At 36.9% G+C, this 15252-nt stretch overlaps 1 protein-coding gene across 1 annotated transcript in view; it reads left to right on the top strand.

Annotated features, from left to right (window-relative positions):
• Nucleotides 1-15252, top strand: part of cps1 (carbamoyl-phosphate synthase 1, mitochondrial) — a 70500-nt gene that overhangs the window by 16909 nt on the left and 38339 nt on the right. The window contains exons 22-27 of the mRNA XM_042002751.1: nt 5938-6079; nt 6781-6846; nt 7114-7177; nt 7337-7518; nt 9229-9423; nt 13699-13766. Of these exons, the coding sequence (XP_041858685.1) occupies nt 5938-6079; nt 6781-6846; nt 7114-7177; nt 7337-7518; nt 9229-9423; nt 13699-13766 (717 nt within the window). The remainder of the gene's footprint in view (nt 1-5937; nt 6080-6780; nt 6847-7113; nt 7178-7336; nt 7519-9228; nt 9424-13698; nt 13767-15252) is intronic.

Raw genomic sequence — 15252 nt, 5'->3', positions numbered from 1 at the left:
AGAGGGGAGCCTCTTCCAATCAGCTGTGACATTTGGGGTAGCAGCGTCATTCCCAGGAATTTGATGAGGTCGACTTGTTTTCTGTGCAAATGTTAGAGTTTTTAAGACTTTTCATTTATTTTCTACATAGATATATCTTACTTATAGAGCTACAGATTTAACAAGTAGACTGGAATAGCAGCAACCTCTTACCCAGTGAGCCCAACTCTGTCAAATGCTGAAAAAACACTCCAAACACAGGTGAAGCATATGCTGTCCAGTGCTGTTCAGGTCTTCTTTTGACAGCACTGCATATCTTAATGGCCGAGTTATGCTAGGTGGCTAGCTAGCGTGTACTCATTCAGACTTGCTACTGTCAATTATCCGGTTGCTGTGTTAGACCTAACCCTTACAATAGTCTATGTTGAGTCCAGTCATGACCACATTAGCAGGACTAAAAAATCCCATTGCTATTGAACAGATGCAACACCTGCTATGTTTCTGCAAACAAGTTGAAAATGTCCGTGTCCCTGCCACAAATTGGACTATAACTTTATAAAAACAGCAACACAATTACTATCCCAGTTGCATAAACATCCCTTTTCCTCCTACTTTTCCTAAGTGAGAAAAAAAAAAGTTGGCTGCTTCAACACTGCCTTAAACACTGACAAATGAGAACAGTGACTCAAACACTGAGTCAAGGATGAGACAGGGAGCTGCATGAGATAATGGAGTAATGATGCCTTGTTTACATTTCCCTTAAAAAGCATCACACACAGCCAGCCAGCAGGTGAAGCTCTTTTTGAATGCATTAATGTTTTGATGCAGTGAGCCCATCTCTAGCTTCCCTGAGATTACTTCCAAGTGGCTTAACAGATATTAGTACAGCATAAGACCTGATAAAACATTTGTCACAGTGTTCTCCAACTTCTTCCTCTTCAGTTTGTTTTGAAAATGTGCTCCTGTTTTTTCTACTATGTGACTTCCGTTTCAACTGAAATTACTTCATATATGATTTTAGAAATTTCACTATAGTGTGTGAATGATTTCAGTAAGAGAGCATTTCAGTATAGTGTATGAGAGGTCTCACTATAATGTGTAAATGATCTCAGTATGATGAGTGAGAGGTTTTAGTATAGTGTGTGAATGACTTATATTTCACGTGTCTGTGAGAAGTTAATTCTGAATAATGTCTCAAACAGTCCCTCATACTTTTCCTTGCTCTGTCGAGACAGTGAAAGCTGGCGATGATCTCCATGGCAGGCAGGGGGCAGCCAATGATTTTCTGAGCTATCTTTATTACCCCTTGCTAGGATTTCCTGTCTGCTGCAGAGACGCTGGCATTACAGAGACTCTGTGTCACATTAATTCAGCACACTTTCTATGGTGGTGCGATAGAAAGCCGTCAGCAGTCGAATGTCAAGTTGGTTCTTCCTCAGCAGTCGAAGGAAATGAAGCCTCTGTTGCCCCTTTTTAACCACTGCAGCCGTGTTGGTGGTCCATGGCAGGTTATCTGCAATGTACACTCTGAGGAACCTGAAAGAAGAAACTCTCCACACAGATTCTTCTTTCAGTCTTGAGTGTGTACTGTTGTGACTTGATGCACCAGTTCTTACAGTGCAAGCATCACAGAAAAGCAATATCTCATCATTGTGGCTCCTATCCCCTATAAAAAGTATTCAAAAAGACACAAAGAGATTGCATCACCAATTTCACATTTTATAGAAAAAGACATGACGCCCTTCCCTTTGCCATAATTAATGTTGTATTCATTAAATGAACATCATTAACAAACTATAGAAATGAATCCCATTTAAAAACATTTGGAAGAAGCAGAAATCTGCTAAGAAAAGGACTTTTATAAATGTAAGAGCTTAGAAATGTAAGAACAGAAAAATGGTAGATGCTGACAAAAGTTTTTAGACTGCTAGAAAAAATGTTAAGAGGCCATTATTGTTGCCAGAGATGTCTAGTTGTCTCGTACACACTCTGTGCTCTGGCTCCTATCGAGATGGCCCAAATCAAAACCTTGTTGAATTATCATGTTTCAGCCACAGGTTACCTCCTGCTCTCTTCTGACTCTTCAGTTTAATAATTAATGGCTAACCATCCAGTGGGCACCCACTGCAACACCCTGACACATGTGGAGGTTTGTAGTTTCCACTTGTGCATCAGTGGACTTTGGGATGAAAACGCTACATTAGGCTGCTGTCAAACTAATGGAGCATACAGCTGAATGCAGGTGGGCTTCAAGCTCTGCTGATCAGCACACTCTGTGTAAAAACAGTGTTGCTGTAATTTATAGGTTGTATATTGCAAAATATATTTTCTTAATTGAAATTATTTAAAATTAGGGTGCAAAAGGTGATTTGGTCGACGATCGAGCACTGCTAAAAATACAATTGAATTAAATGTCCTTATATTGTGAAATTCTCTTCAGGCAGTGCACGTTAACCATTGCGTGCCTGTTATCCACCATGACTATTTGAAGAGCCACTATAAGAAATGAGTGATCCGATCCAGTTTCTCAGATTGTCGGCTCTTTTTGTTTTGCAGATGTATCCAAGAAAAAGTGTCTTTGGTTGCAGCTCATTGGTATCATGTTAATTTCTTTCTTTTGAATTTTCTTGTCATTAGAGTGGTTATTCATTATGATGTTTTCGTTTTGACTTCCCTACTGTTTTGGGCCTAATTATGCAATCTTCTGCTGTATCTGTAGTCATGCATGCATTCATTTATTTATTTTAAGTTTCCTGTGGAGGGAATATTCCTGATGGGAAATTCCATTACAGGTGGTGATTTCTAACAGGTACAAATCCACTATGAAAGGATTCCAATAAGTCTGTATGACTCCCTGAAGAAAGCTAGTAAGCTGAAATAAATTAGTATTTTAGAAGTCACTATGACTGTGCTAAGATAAGCAAAATGTATTCCACTGTTATTTTTTCTTTAAAAAAAGAACCTCAAATATTTTGTTGAATCCAGGAAGATTTCCTACACAATCTCATATTGATGACCCAAAGTTAAAATTACCTAAAACAATTGCAGTGCTTCTCAAAGTTAAGAATTCATTAGAAAACAGAGCATTGTACCTTGTATAAAACTGTTTCTTCCATACATTACAAGTTGTATTGAAGTGTGGGGTAGTATTTGTTTTTACACAGCCACCTTTCATATTACAGAAAAGAGCAATAAAGAGTAAATACAGAGAATCATCAAATCCATTAATTGTGCATCAAAAACAGTTTTTGAATAATTTAATTAAATAGTTGATTACAATATTTTACTTGTAAAGTTTAAAGCAAATCAAAACCTGCTGCCAGGCAATATTTAGAAAAATTTGTGAAAAGAGAAAGTCATTTTACACTGAAAGGAATAGAGAGCTTCAGGAAACTATATCTGCTTTCCAACGAGGCTCCTGGGCTGAAGCCGAAGCAAGCTTCGGGGTGAACTCTCTTTATTTTACCCAGCAGTGGTGAAGAAGACACGGGACTCTGCTGTAACTAGAAGAGCTATGTGGTGTTTATTGCTAAAGCTTTTAGCAAATACATGAAGAGATAGTTTCTCACAGCTAACTTTCTCTGCTCCAACGTCCTTGCTCTGAATCAGACCTGCACTTTTGGACCAGGTGATCTGCTGTGCATCTCTCTCTCCCCCCTGTAGCTCCTCCTTAAAGGGGCTGCGCTGTTCTTTTATCACAGCTCTGTAAACAGCACCATGTCTCTACATACTGACACAAAACTCTTGTCCAAATGTTTGGACTGGTCTGTAAGTCGTGCACATCTCTCATTTACCAAACGGCTATAATCCTTATTGTAGTTTGCTGTTTTTCTTCCAATTGAAAATCTGATTCTGTCATGAATGTGTGCAACTGGATTCGAGGTAATGTCATGCTTCAAGCATAATATTCAAAAGTAATTTCCAGACTAGTTGTGCACATTTGCAAAACATCATCACCCCTTTGGATGCAGCCTCAGAAAACCTCCAATAATTTGACATAATAAAAAAGACTTCCCCCAAATCTTGTTTTCAGGAGGATACTTCTCAGTTTGGAGGTAATTACAAACTATTTAGTATTAGGATGCGTGCAAAAGCTAATCAAGAGATACATGAGATTAAGAATTAAATAAGTGGGAATTATCAAGGATAACTTTAAGAATAAGATTAAAATGATTTAGTTTAGTTTGTGTTGCTATGAGTGCATGTGGGAATATCCAGCAACCCCCTTACTCCTCTGTCTATCCAAACACTCTGGCATGCACCACAAACCTTTGGTGTACTTCATGTTTTATTTGTGCGTCACGGTGTGTGCACATAGGTTCTTGGCGTGCAAAATATTTCCCTTATTTCCCTTCTTGCTACACCAGACATGATAACTGCACAAAAGACAACAAAGTTTTTGAAGCACAAAATTATTTTCTCTCCTCAGAATCTGTCTTCTTTTTTTGTTTCTAGGGGTTTGTTATTTCTCAGCCCAACCATGTGCATTGGAAGTTAAAGCACACTTGATATTTGCAATATTGTTATGCTTTAAAGTCATAAATAATTCACGTTAAGAAGAGCAATTTGTGGTTTAACAATTGAATTCTTTCCTGTGGTCTCTACTGTAGGAACTTGGTTATATTATGAGGAAAATGCTTTTATGTGTTGTGTTTTTCAGATGATAATATAGCATGTTAAAATCTTGGACTGATAAGACAATTGGTTTGAGCAGGGAGTGCTAAAGACGATCTATGTCAAAGGAAAGGAACTTTTAGGAGGACTGAGACATCATCTCTCCCCTACATTCGATGCCATGAATACCATGACATGGTTTAATGTGAATACCACATTGTGGTCCTCAACATCTGCTTTCTATCATTAAGAAAACTGAGTCCTGGGCCGGATGAGTTGGCACTCCTTTGTTGAGCCATCCATCTGTTCAGTGGTTGTTTGGTTTTCCCAACATAAAGCTCATTGCAGTCTGCACTGAACTGAACTGCAAGGACACAAGGTTTTTTGAGAGTATGGAGTAGGGTCCTTACCTTAAAATCTCTGTCTATTTCCAGTTTCTTCTGTCATTTTTAGCTGACACTTAGATGAGGCCATACCCAGCAAGGTGTTATTCTAGCTATTATAGATACTGTACAGTCAACAGTAGGTGTACAAATTACACTAATGTGTCCATCATTAGTTAAGTTACGATGTGTTTATTCACAGTTGGTTTCTTGGTTTTTAGTAATTGAACTCTGAGGAAGACAGTGGTGTCAAGCATTAGTGTGTTTGCAGCAAAAAGAATTGTTGACTTTTTTTAGTCTTAATTCACTTTTTGATAAATTGATTTCTTCTGTGGTTTTTATGTCTAACATCCCAGCATACCATAAAGTCTTACTGATGAAAATGGCTTTTAAGTGGTTGCTCTCGCCAACCTGGTTTTGTAACAACTGTACGCTTTGTCAATTTGGTATTGATCATTCCACATGGAGCTATTCCCTGCTGTCTACAACACGGGGTAAGTGAACCAGTAATGACCCACTTACTGGATTCACCCTCATTGTTCAATAGACTTGAAAATGTAAAGGCATGTATGGGGAGCCAGACAGGAGGAAACCATTCTAATTAACCTGTCTGTTTGTATGCTTGTCTTGGAAGGCATCATTTTTCTCACTATAGCATTCATGTCAGGCATGAATTTCCTTATGGGCTTGGGGGATGATGACAATTTGCTGGATGATTTGCTGCAGATTTCTGGCTGTTTTTGATGAAACCACTTCTGATTAGATGCAAAATTAGTTTTTTTTTGCCAGCATAATGCCATTTTGGGTTAAATCCCATGAAAAGATTTAAAATTGCATAAAGAACCTGTAAAACTGTCTTTTTAAATGTTTAAAACAAATGTAATCAAATTTAAATGCTGGATTTAGACTACTATGCAGTTCTGAATGGAAGGGCTGCTTCAATATATTGTTTTTGATGCAGTGGCACAGTTCCTAAGGACCTGCTCCTGAAGGCCAAGCAGCACGGCTTCTCAGACAAGCAGGTTGGTCAGATTCTATGCTGCAGTGAAACAGCATCCAGAGAGATGAGGCTCAGCCATGGCATCAGACCTTGGGTCAAACAGGTGAGCAGAAGTCAGATTGACTAACACATTGTTCAGTACACATACTTGCATAGTAGTTTCCTTTCACCACAAATAAAAATGAGCATTTTAATACAAACATGGCACAGACTGTAATTATGGGGCTGAAAACAAAGCTTTTCAGCATGAGGGGATGAGTGCTCTAATGGAGGTTGTGTGCATAGCCAAATTCAAACTGAGTGTTTTGTAAATGTTCTCTTTGAAGATAACCTAAAATTCTGCTTTTGATGCGTTATTATTTAAAACGTCATTCTTATTCATTTTTTTTTTTTCTGTTATTCACATACTTTATCTTAATGTAACAAGGTGAAGGTTTTTGGTTAAAATTAGGAGCCTTTAAAGCCTGTAACACACATTGCCTGTGTTTCCATGGATAGAGTTGACTCAGGAATACCTTATCAGCAACTTTTAGCAATGAAATCTTTTATATTAATTTTAATTTTGGTTTTTAAACATGCCCTATTCTTTTCTTTGTGCAGAGAGTAAAGCAAATATTTAGAGAGCAAGCAGAAGTTAGCATATGAGTCTAGCAATTTTAATATTCTCTTTTTACACTTGAACCAGAAATCCTGAAATTCTGTAAGGATTTCTACTTATCTAGATAAGCCACAGATAGAAATGCAGCGATTCCTCTCTTATTAGAAAAATAACCCATTTCAACATCTTACTTTCCCTTGTTATAGATTGACACTTTAGCAGCAGAGTACCCTGCAATGACCAACTACCTGTACTGTACTTATCATGGCCAGGTATGTGGAAGAAACACCAACCTTGGATTACACCATATGTGACCAATGTATATTTATTTCTGTGGATAACATGTTTATGCTAAATCCAATCACTGACTGTATGCTACATACAATTAAAACACCTAACATTTGTTTTGTCAAATATGTTTGCAATTTACATCACTACTTAAATGAACGATAAGTGTAATTTTGCCCCCATGCTTAAAAATAACAGATTTTCTCAATAGTACATCTTTAAAAATTTTATTAAACTATCCACTTCACCAGGAGCATGATCTGGACTTTAAAGATCAAGGAATTATGGTTCTTGGTTGTGGGCCTTATCATATTGGTGAGTTTCACCCTCTTCTGTTACTTTTCTTTTTAAATTTTGCTGTAAATCACACTAACCTTTGTCAATGTTAAATATACTGCTGTGTAATTGTAAAGCAACTGTGACCTCTATTCTGTGGTCAGCTTGCTCATATTGTCTCTTGCTATGATCCATCAGGCAGCAGCGTAGAGTTTGACTGGTGTGCGGTGTCCAGCATCAGAGCCTTGAGGAAAATGGGCAAGAAGACAGTGGTGGTCAACCACAACCCTGAGACAGTCAGCACTGACTTTGATGAGTGTGACCGTCTTTACTTTGAAGAGCTGACTCTGGAGCGCATCCTTGACATCACTCAACAGGAGGTCAGGACATTTCACTACTATTTGCTGTGCTATCTTTTGTTTTTGTTTTTTTAAATGTAAATTAGATATAGAAATTTTGAATTTCATTTTGTTTTCCTGTACATTGTAGAAAAAACAAACAAAAAAACATCAATACATAGTTACTGGGTAGTCCAAGAAAGTTAACGGGTTTCATGTGCTTTTTCTCCAGTGCTTTGCAAACTCACGCTGATTGATATCGCTATAGTGATCCAAATCAGAAGAAGAAACAAAAAGTAAATAATCCCCCCCCCGTCTTCTGCTCAGCATCTTCATCTTGTAAAAGATGACCAACAATATCTAAGATTTCTTAGCTTATATTAATTTACACAGCTAATCGTGCTGCTTTATACTGCAGAATTATAAAGCAGCCAAACAAAGCTCACATTTCTGTCTAACCCATAACTAAACATTGGGCGATGAACTTTTTATTTCATTATTATTATTTTTCAGCTTTTTGACTACCTCATTACTCACATACTTGTTGCATTTCGGCTTGTATTTATTTATTTCTTTTTTCTTTTTTGCTCTTGTTTTTCAAAAACAGCACCAACTTTATTTGAGAGGGTAACTGTTGTTCAAATAAGTTATTTGAGAGTAATTAATTTTAACATAAATACAAATAATAAGTTCTCACTCATACCATCTTTATGTAAACTGGCATCTCATGTCATTCCTACCTAAAAATGTTAATTACATACAACACTATCGTTCTAATTTTTCTCCCATGTACACGTGTTGGTGACTCTCTTTGTTTTTTTGCATACTGGCGTCCACTAACTCTCCCCTATAAAGATATTGCAACCCAGTTAAAGTTGCAATGGGATCACAGTGTGATTAAGTGTTTGTTTGTTCAGGGACATAATCTAACAATCAATCATTCCCTTACAGCTACAATCCTTTCATGCTTCTGTATATGTGTGTGTGGGATAAATACAGCATTAGAGAATGGAGATAAACCCTGGACAGGAACAGGAGAGCAGGCCCATGAATAATGAAGAGATACAACCTGGTATTGCCATGGAAACAGCATCCCCTTGAATCACCTAGACAGGAAAATGGGCTGCATGCAGTTATAAAATGGCTCACACACAATTGGCCACATATATATACACACACATATACACACACACACAGTCGTGTTTCCATGATTTCAGAAAACAAAACCTTGACTCATTCATTTCCTAGAGACACTGTAACCTTAAAATAATTACTACTCGCCTTTGTAATATTGTATATAATTTTAATAACTACTACTTGCCTTGAGTATCATTCCTAGGGGGGTGGCCCAGTGGTTACAAAAGTGGGCTTGGGTGCCAAAAGATGTGAACTACTGTGGGCTCCACAGGCCCCAAAACATGGCAGGCCAGTGCTCTTTAGTGCATCTAGAGATGGGTTAAATGCAGAGCTGAAAACTATTATAATTTTTATCCAACTTGAAGCCCGCATGATGTACACTGATTTAAGTTCTTCCAGTCATATCACAAGCATCTCCCTTTGTAACAGCTTAACCCATTTCACAAACTAAACCAACAATCTTTGTTTCATATTTTCACTGTGGGATTGGTGGTCAGAGCGATTGGAAGGTGCAACAGTTTTTAACCGACAGTATTTAACTTGACTCTCTGGAAGGGAGGCATACTGTCTCTTGTAGTTTTGTACCTGACTGTATGACCTCTGCTCATTTTACAGGGTTGCTCTGGTAGCATTGTGTCAGTGGGAGGTCAGATTCCCAACAACCTGGCCATCCCATTGCACCTGAATGGAGTGAAGATTCTGGGGACAAGCCCCCTGCAGATTGACCGGGCTGAAGAGCGTTCCGTCTTCTCCAGTATCCTAGATGATCTTGAGGTGGCCCAAGCCCCGTGGAGGGCACTGAGCACACTGGTGAGAGGAAACAGTATAAATCACTGAAATGTTAATATACATACAGTTATATTTTATTATGTCATATGCTTCTCATGAACTAGTTCAGTGCTGACAGGTTAAAGTGAATAGTTCATGGTCATAGTTCACCATTTCAATTTTGAACTAGTTCAAAGTTCAGTTTGTTTAATTTTGTTTAGTTAGAAGTGAGAATGAGAGAAAGAAAAGCAATGAAAGTGGTGTGTCTTGCAATGAATTCAATTATACTAGATCTTAATCGAGGGCTGCATAGTGGTGTGGTGGTTAGCACCGCAGCCTCACAGCAAGAGGGTCGCCGGTTTGAATCTCTGTGTGGAGTTTGCATGTTCTACCTGTGTATGCGTGGGTTCTCTCCGGGTACTCCGGCTTCCTCCCACTGTCCAAAGACATGCTTGTTAGGTTAATTGATGACTCTAAATTCTCACTAGGAGTGAGTGCAAATGTGAATAGTTGTTTGTCCCCTGTGTGTTGGCCCTGCAATGGACTGGTGACCTGTCCAAGGTGTACCCTGCCTCTCACCTGTTAATGCTGGGATAGGCTCCTGCTTACCCGCGACCCGTAATGGACTAAGCGGTACAGAAAATGGATAAATGAATAGATCTTAATCTCTATCACATGTGGAACAGATGTGTGGAAAAGGGACAAAAATAACAATTTTCAGAATATGAGAAGTTAATGTTTTGTTAAACAGCAATTTTTTAAAGCAAAAAAATTATAATATGCCAAATGTAGAAATATTATAAGATACACTCTCACAATGGACAGATGCTTCAGCTTCACGTCTTTTCAAATGAGAAGTAGATGAAGCTGATGTACATAATTTGCACAGAAATGTTTTTATCTTTACAAAGTATGCAATTTTCCTGTAAATAATCAGAAGCAGATGAGGCATCTGATATGCACACTGTGTCTGCAGCACCTCGCTTTTCACCTGCATTTGCTGTTTTAGAGCCAGAGTGCACCGGCGTTGTCACATAGCATTCCTGGTTTGTAACGCCTGAGTTCACGGTGCATCATGGGTAACGTAGTGTAAAGTAGGTGTTGCCCCAGGGAAATGTAGGCAATGACCATTGCTGGATCTCACATAATCTGAACGAGTTCAAGTTTAATTTTTTTAATTTGCAAATATTTTTTGTTCAGTTCAGTGTTCACAGAAAAACCAATGTGTTCAATGAACGTGTTCTTTTGAAGTTGTTTGTGCACAACACTGGTGATATGCATTCTGAGAAAATAAACATATTTTCTCATGGCTCTTTAATGTATGAGTATGCAGGTGCGTTGTGGCAGAACTTGAGCACCAAGGATGAACTTTAGTAGCCTTTGTCAGCTTGAGATTATACTCAGTTGCATAGCATATCAAGAGTATAGCATCACAGCATTTAAGTTGCTCTCAGATTTTTATGATGCCTTTTAGCCACACATTGTTTAAATTATGAATTCACCGAGAATTTTTCATTCTTTTTCCACGCTTTATTTAAGCAGAAGAAACTACATGCAACAGCTTGAATAGTTGTCATACAGGCTTACTTTGGAGAAAAATTCAAGTCAAACTTTGCTAAAGTAGTAAACATCATAACATCAACCAGAAAACGACAGTTTCCTGTTGCCTGCATTTGGGTGTAAAAGTAATCTTTTTTGGTTTGTCAGTAAATATTGCTTTAGATGGATAAAAATAAATATTTTAGACTTTTTATACCCCCACTCGTTAAAAAAAACTCCTCACTCCTTGTCCTCACGTTTATTTTTTAGTATGTTCCTTGTATTTGGGTGTCTTAACTTGATTCCGGCTCCATGTGAATGAAGCAAACCCTGTGGAATAGGTAGTGCTGAAATGCCGGATGTCTACAGTCGCTGCTAAAATATGCCTCTTTAACTATTGCTGTTGATGCACTGAGTTGCCACTGAGATGCGATTATCTAGTACACACAGATATGTTCAGTGTCTCTCCACATATCTATCTACACATTCTATTTCCATGTCAATCTTGAAGAGATTTGTTTTTAATGGACTGGAATACCTCCAGCAGAGCCACGGGAGATGGTTGTTGCAGCTCTGGGTAGCTATTTTTTGTTTATAAATAATACTTTACCTGGCGTGTAAACAGTGGGTAATGATTGAGAGAAAAAGGCTTAGTCCTGAGCAGAGATGGAGCTTGGAGAAAGAGCGTTGATGATAATGATGATGATGAGGAGGAGGACAGAGGATATAAAGTCTTTTTCTGTTAGTCTCCTTTCACAGCTTCATGTCTTCATTCTTTCATTCCTCTAGTAAACTGTGTGGGTAGGTGTAAAACGTGAAAATGGAAATAATTTGATATGCACTTGGATTCTTACTTTTCTTTGATTTGTTTTGTTCTTCACAGTTTTGGGACTGCACCTTTAATTTAGGCTTTCAAAATATGTGGCTGAATTGAGATGAAGCCAAAAAGGGTGGGTTGGCTAATACTACAAGGAACCAGATCATGCAGAAAAACACTTTTTATAATCTAAAGTGGCTCTAATTACATTGCCTTTTAAAATGACTGTATACATCCCTAAATACGTACTGAAAAACGTATGTAAATGACGTGAGATAGGACAATGATCGAACTGTTTTTAATCATTTCTTTTTGTCAAACTATAGACTTAAGTCTTCTGTATTTGTTGGACTATTTGATGCAAGTCCTGGAACATTTGAGATACCAAACATATAGCTGCTGTCGGGCAAAAACCTCCTATGTCCAAAATTCGTGATTTTTGTTTTCCTTCATAAATCAGTACCATTGGTCACCCCTTATGTCTGTCTGTTGTTTTACAAATATTTAACCAAAGATATATAATTTAAAACACAAAGCCAAGTCTGATGACATTATGTCCAGTTATTACAAAACCATACAGTTTTATTAATTTTTTGAAAAATTACAGTTTTGGAGATAGGAGGTTTGCGCCCGACAGCAGCGATATGCTATTTCATCACTAACAGCAAGAACACTGTTTTGTAACTGTTTCAATATTTGTACTACATTTTAAGACTTTTAGTATATTTTGTATTATATGGTATTTAACAAGGTATATGTCCTTGTTATTTTTTTCTCTTTCTTCTTATGAGCATGTTTTATTAATGGAATATATATAAAAAAGTTTTTAGGTTTTAAAAAAGACAAAAACAAATAAAAAAACAACAAAGATAAAAGCAGCTAAAAAGTCTGCTAGAGGCAGTGTTGGGACCAGTATGACCATATTTAATGTCTGAGGATTGACAGTTGTAAAAGTAATAGAAAGTTCCAAAGACACAACATGGTGTTCTTGATTTAGAAGCCTTGATACCGCCTATGGTACTACTGCTTTTTTTTTTTTTTTTTTTTTTTTTTTTTTTTTTTGCTGGGATGTCAAAATTAACCAAATGTTAATTTCACATATTGTCACCATGCTTTTCATTTTGTCTGCACCCTACAAATTTGGCAACTTTGTCCAGTCTGTGTTCGCTAATGTGCCCTCTAGTGGAATCCCCCTATAACAAGCATAGAACACAAGCAATGCATGTGAACAAGAAAGCTGACAACAAAGCCGGTTTCCAATGCGAATATGAGGCTAGAAAAACAATACATCTCAGTCTAACAGGGTGCTATGCTTTGATGTTGAAACAGGGGAGAGTAATCCTTCCCAGCTGTAACTTCCCAGACTGAAATAACATGTATGACACTAACTCAGGCCCACAGTAAAAGACTGGACTGTAGTAAATGACAAAGCCTGACAGGCATACAGAAAAATATTATTGATTTATTAAAGGGGAAACAGGCAAATTAAACACTCAAGGACTAATGACAAACAAGGACCAGGTGACAATCAGCAGGTAAAAATCAGGTGTTATAGGGAAGCAGGATGTAAAAACAACTGCATACACAAAGAAATAAAAATCTACCAAGTGAAACAGGAAACAAAACAAGACTTGGATGGGGGGGTCTAACAAGAACTGAACCTAACAGAACCAAAAAGCTAACAGGCCATGACATGATTTTGTTTTCTAAATATTAGGCTGTCCTTTTTCCTATTTTGAAAAAACAAACTAGGAATCGAATAGAGCAGAAATTGATGAGAAGAATTAGAATTCATATATATAATATAATATTCTGAAAGCTAGTTATTAATAGATCGTAATCTTTTACATCTTACTTTTTACATACCTAAAATGTGTTTTTTGTAAAATGCATATATGTTTCATATCTATAGGTTGGCATTACTATAACACCATGAAATATGTGCTGTGCTTCAATCACAGGAAGATGCCTTCTCGTTTGCCAACCAGGTGGGCTATCCCTGTCTACTACGGCCCTCATATGTTCTCAGGTGAGTTTTAAAATTTCATACCATTTCATATACCACACAAACTTCAACATTAAAGTAGTTGATGATTATATTTTTCTATGTAAACCTTTTTTCCATAACAAAATAATTCACTATAACATTTCAGATTAGGTAATAATAGAATATTTACATGTCACGCAATCTGTCTATATTGTTTTAGCTGTTTAAGCTGCAAGGACAATCAGTCCATGAGTTTATTAACAATGACATGAGAAATATTGCAGTCCTAGTCATCTGAGGCATTGTGGAAGAACTGAAGTTTAAGATTAATTCATTCCAGACTGAATGAAATACCTTTTTGAAATTATAATGATCAATAAACTAATAACTCATTGTTGCTTCAAGCATGCAGTGACACTTTAGCCCAGCAGATGTCAGGAAGACACCCTGAACTCAACAGGACTTGTGTCATTGGTCATATTTTGTATTTGTTTTCAAATTATAGATGCAAGGCCGTTTTTAAAAGGGATCTGTTTACATAGTGCAGGAAACTGAAAGATTCAGAGTCCTGGGAAGGAGGTAAAATTGAAACCTACTGCAGCTACTAGTACTGTCAGTGAAGTGGTATGTGCCCATATTGAAAAGACTTTGATAGTAAAAATAACTAATCATTAATCTATTTCAGACTAGTATCCCTCCATTTATATGGACTGAAGTTTACTGCTGTTTAAGAGGAATCGGCTCATCTCCCTGACATCAGTTTTGTGTACTCTCTCTCAATTTTTTCCTTTCTTTCCTTTTTTTTTTTTAGTATTCCTGCATTTTTCTTTTTTCACTTTGCCGCTCTGACATATTTAGCAATATTTTCTAGATGTGTGTATCAGGTCAGTAGATATGCAATGATATTTACGCATGCCCATCAGTCTTTTTATATTGCAATTTAAGTTAATTACCATTATTATTATTATTATTATTATTATTATTTCAATATGCTGATGTTGCTGTCAAAGCTATAGCATGATGGACACCAGCGTTCAGGTTAATTTTTAGTTAATATCTTATCTCTGGAACTTTACAAATTTAAAATAAATGAACCAGAAAGCCTACATAAAAAAACAAGTTTTTGCTATAACATACTAATTCATTACTGTTTAACCTGACAATTAATTTATTTTCAAAACTGTTTTACTTCTAAAAGAAAAAGAAAATACCTTTAGGGATGTTCTTGATGATTTTATTGATTAAAGCAAGTAGAGAAGACATTATGTAAGAAAACACCAAGTCAGAGTTGAGTAAGTTCAGGGATTAGCTTATGTAGGTAAATATAAAGAATGTTTCCAGATTGTAGTTAGCATTAGCAGTGATAGCACCATCAGCCTTCTTTCCTTGCCAGCTAATTTCCACAAGTTACAATTCGATCCAAATTAATGGTTATTTGTCAGTTTTGCAGACTGAATACACCAGATTATTAACTGAATATTTAAGTAAACAGCTTTTTGCACTTTGTAACAATTTTTTTAAAAAATTG

Source organism: Melanotaenia boesemani, chromosome 12 (assembly GCF_017639745.1).
Source record: "Melanotaenia boesemani isolate fMelBoe1 chromosome 12, fMelBoe1.pri, whole genome shotgun sequence".
Taxonomy (NCBI): Eukaryota; Metazoa; Chordata; class Actinopteri; order Atheriniformes; family Melanotaeniidae; genus Melanotaenia; species Melanotaenia boesemani.
The sequence above is the reverse complement of the archived record's forward strand: the minus strand, read 5'-3'. Positions and strand labels throughout refer to the sequence as shown.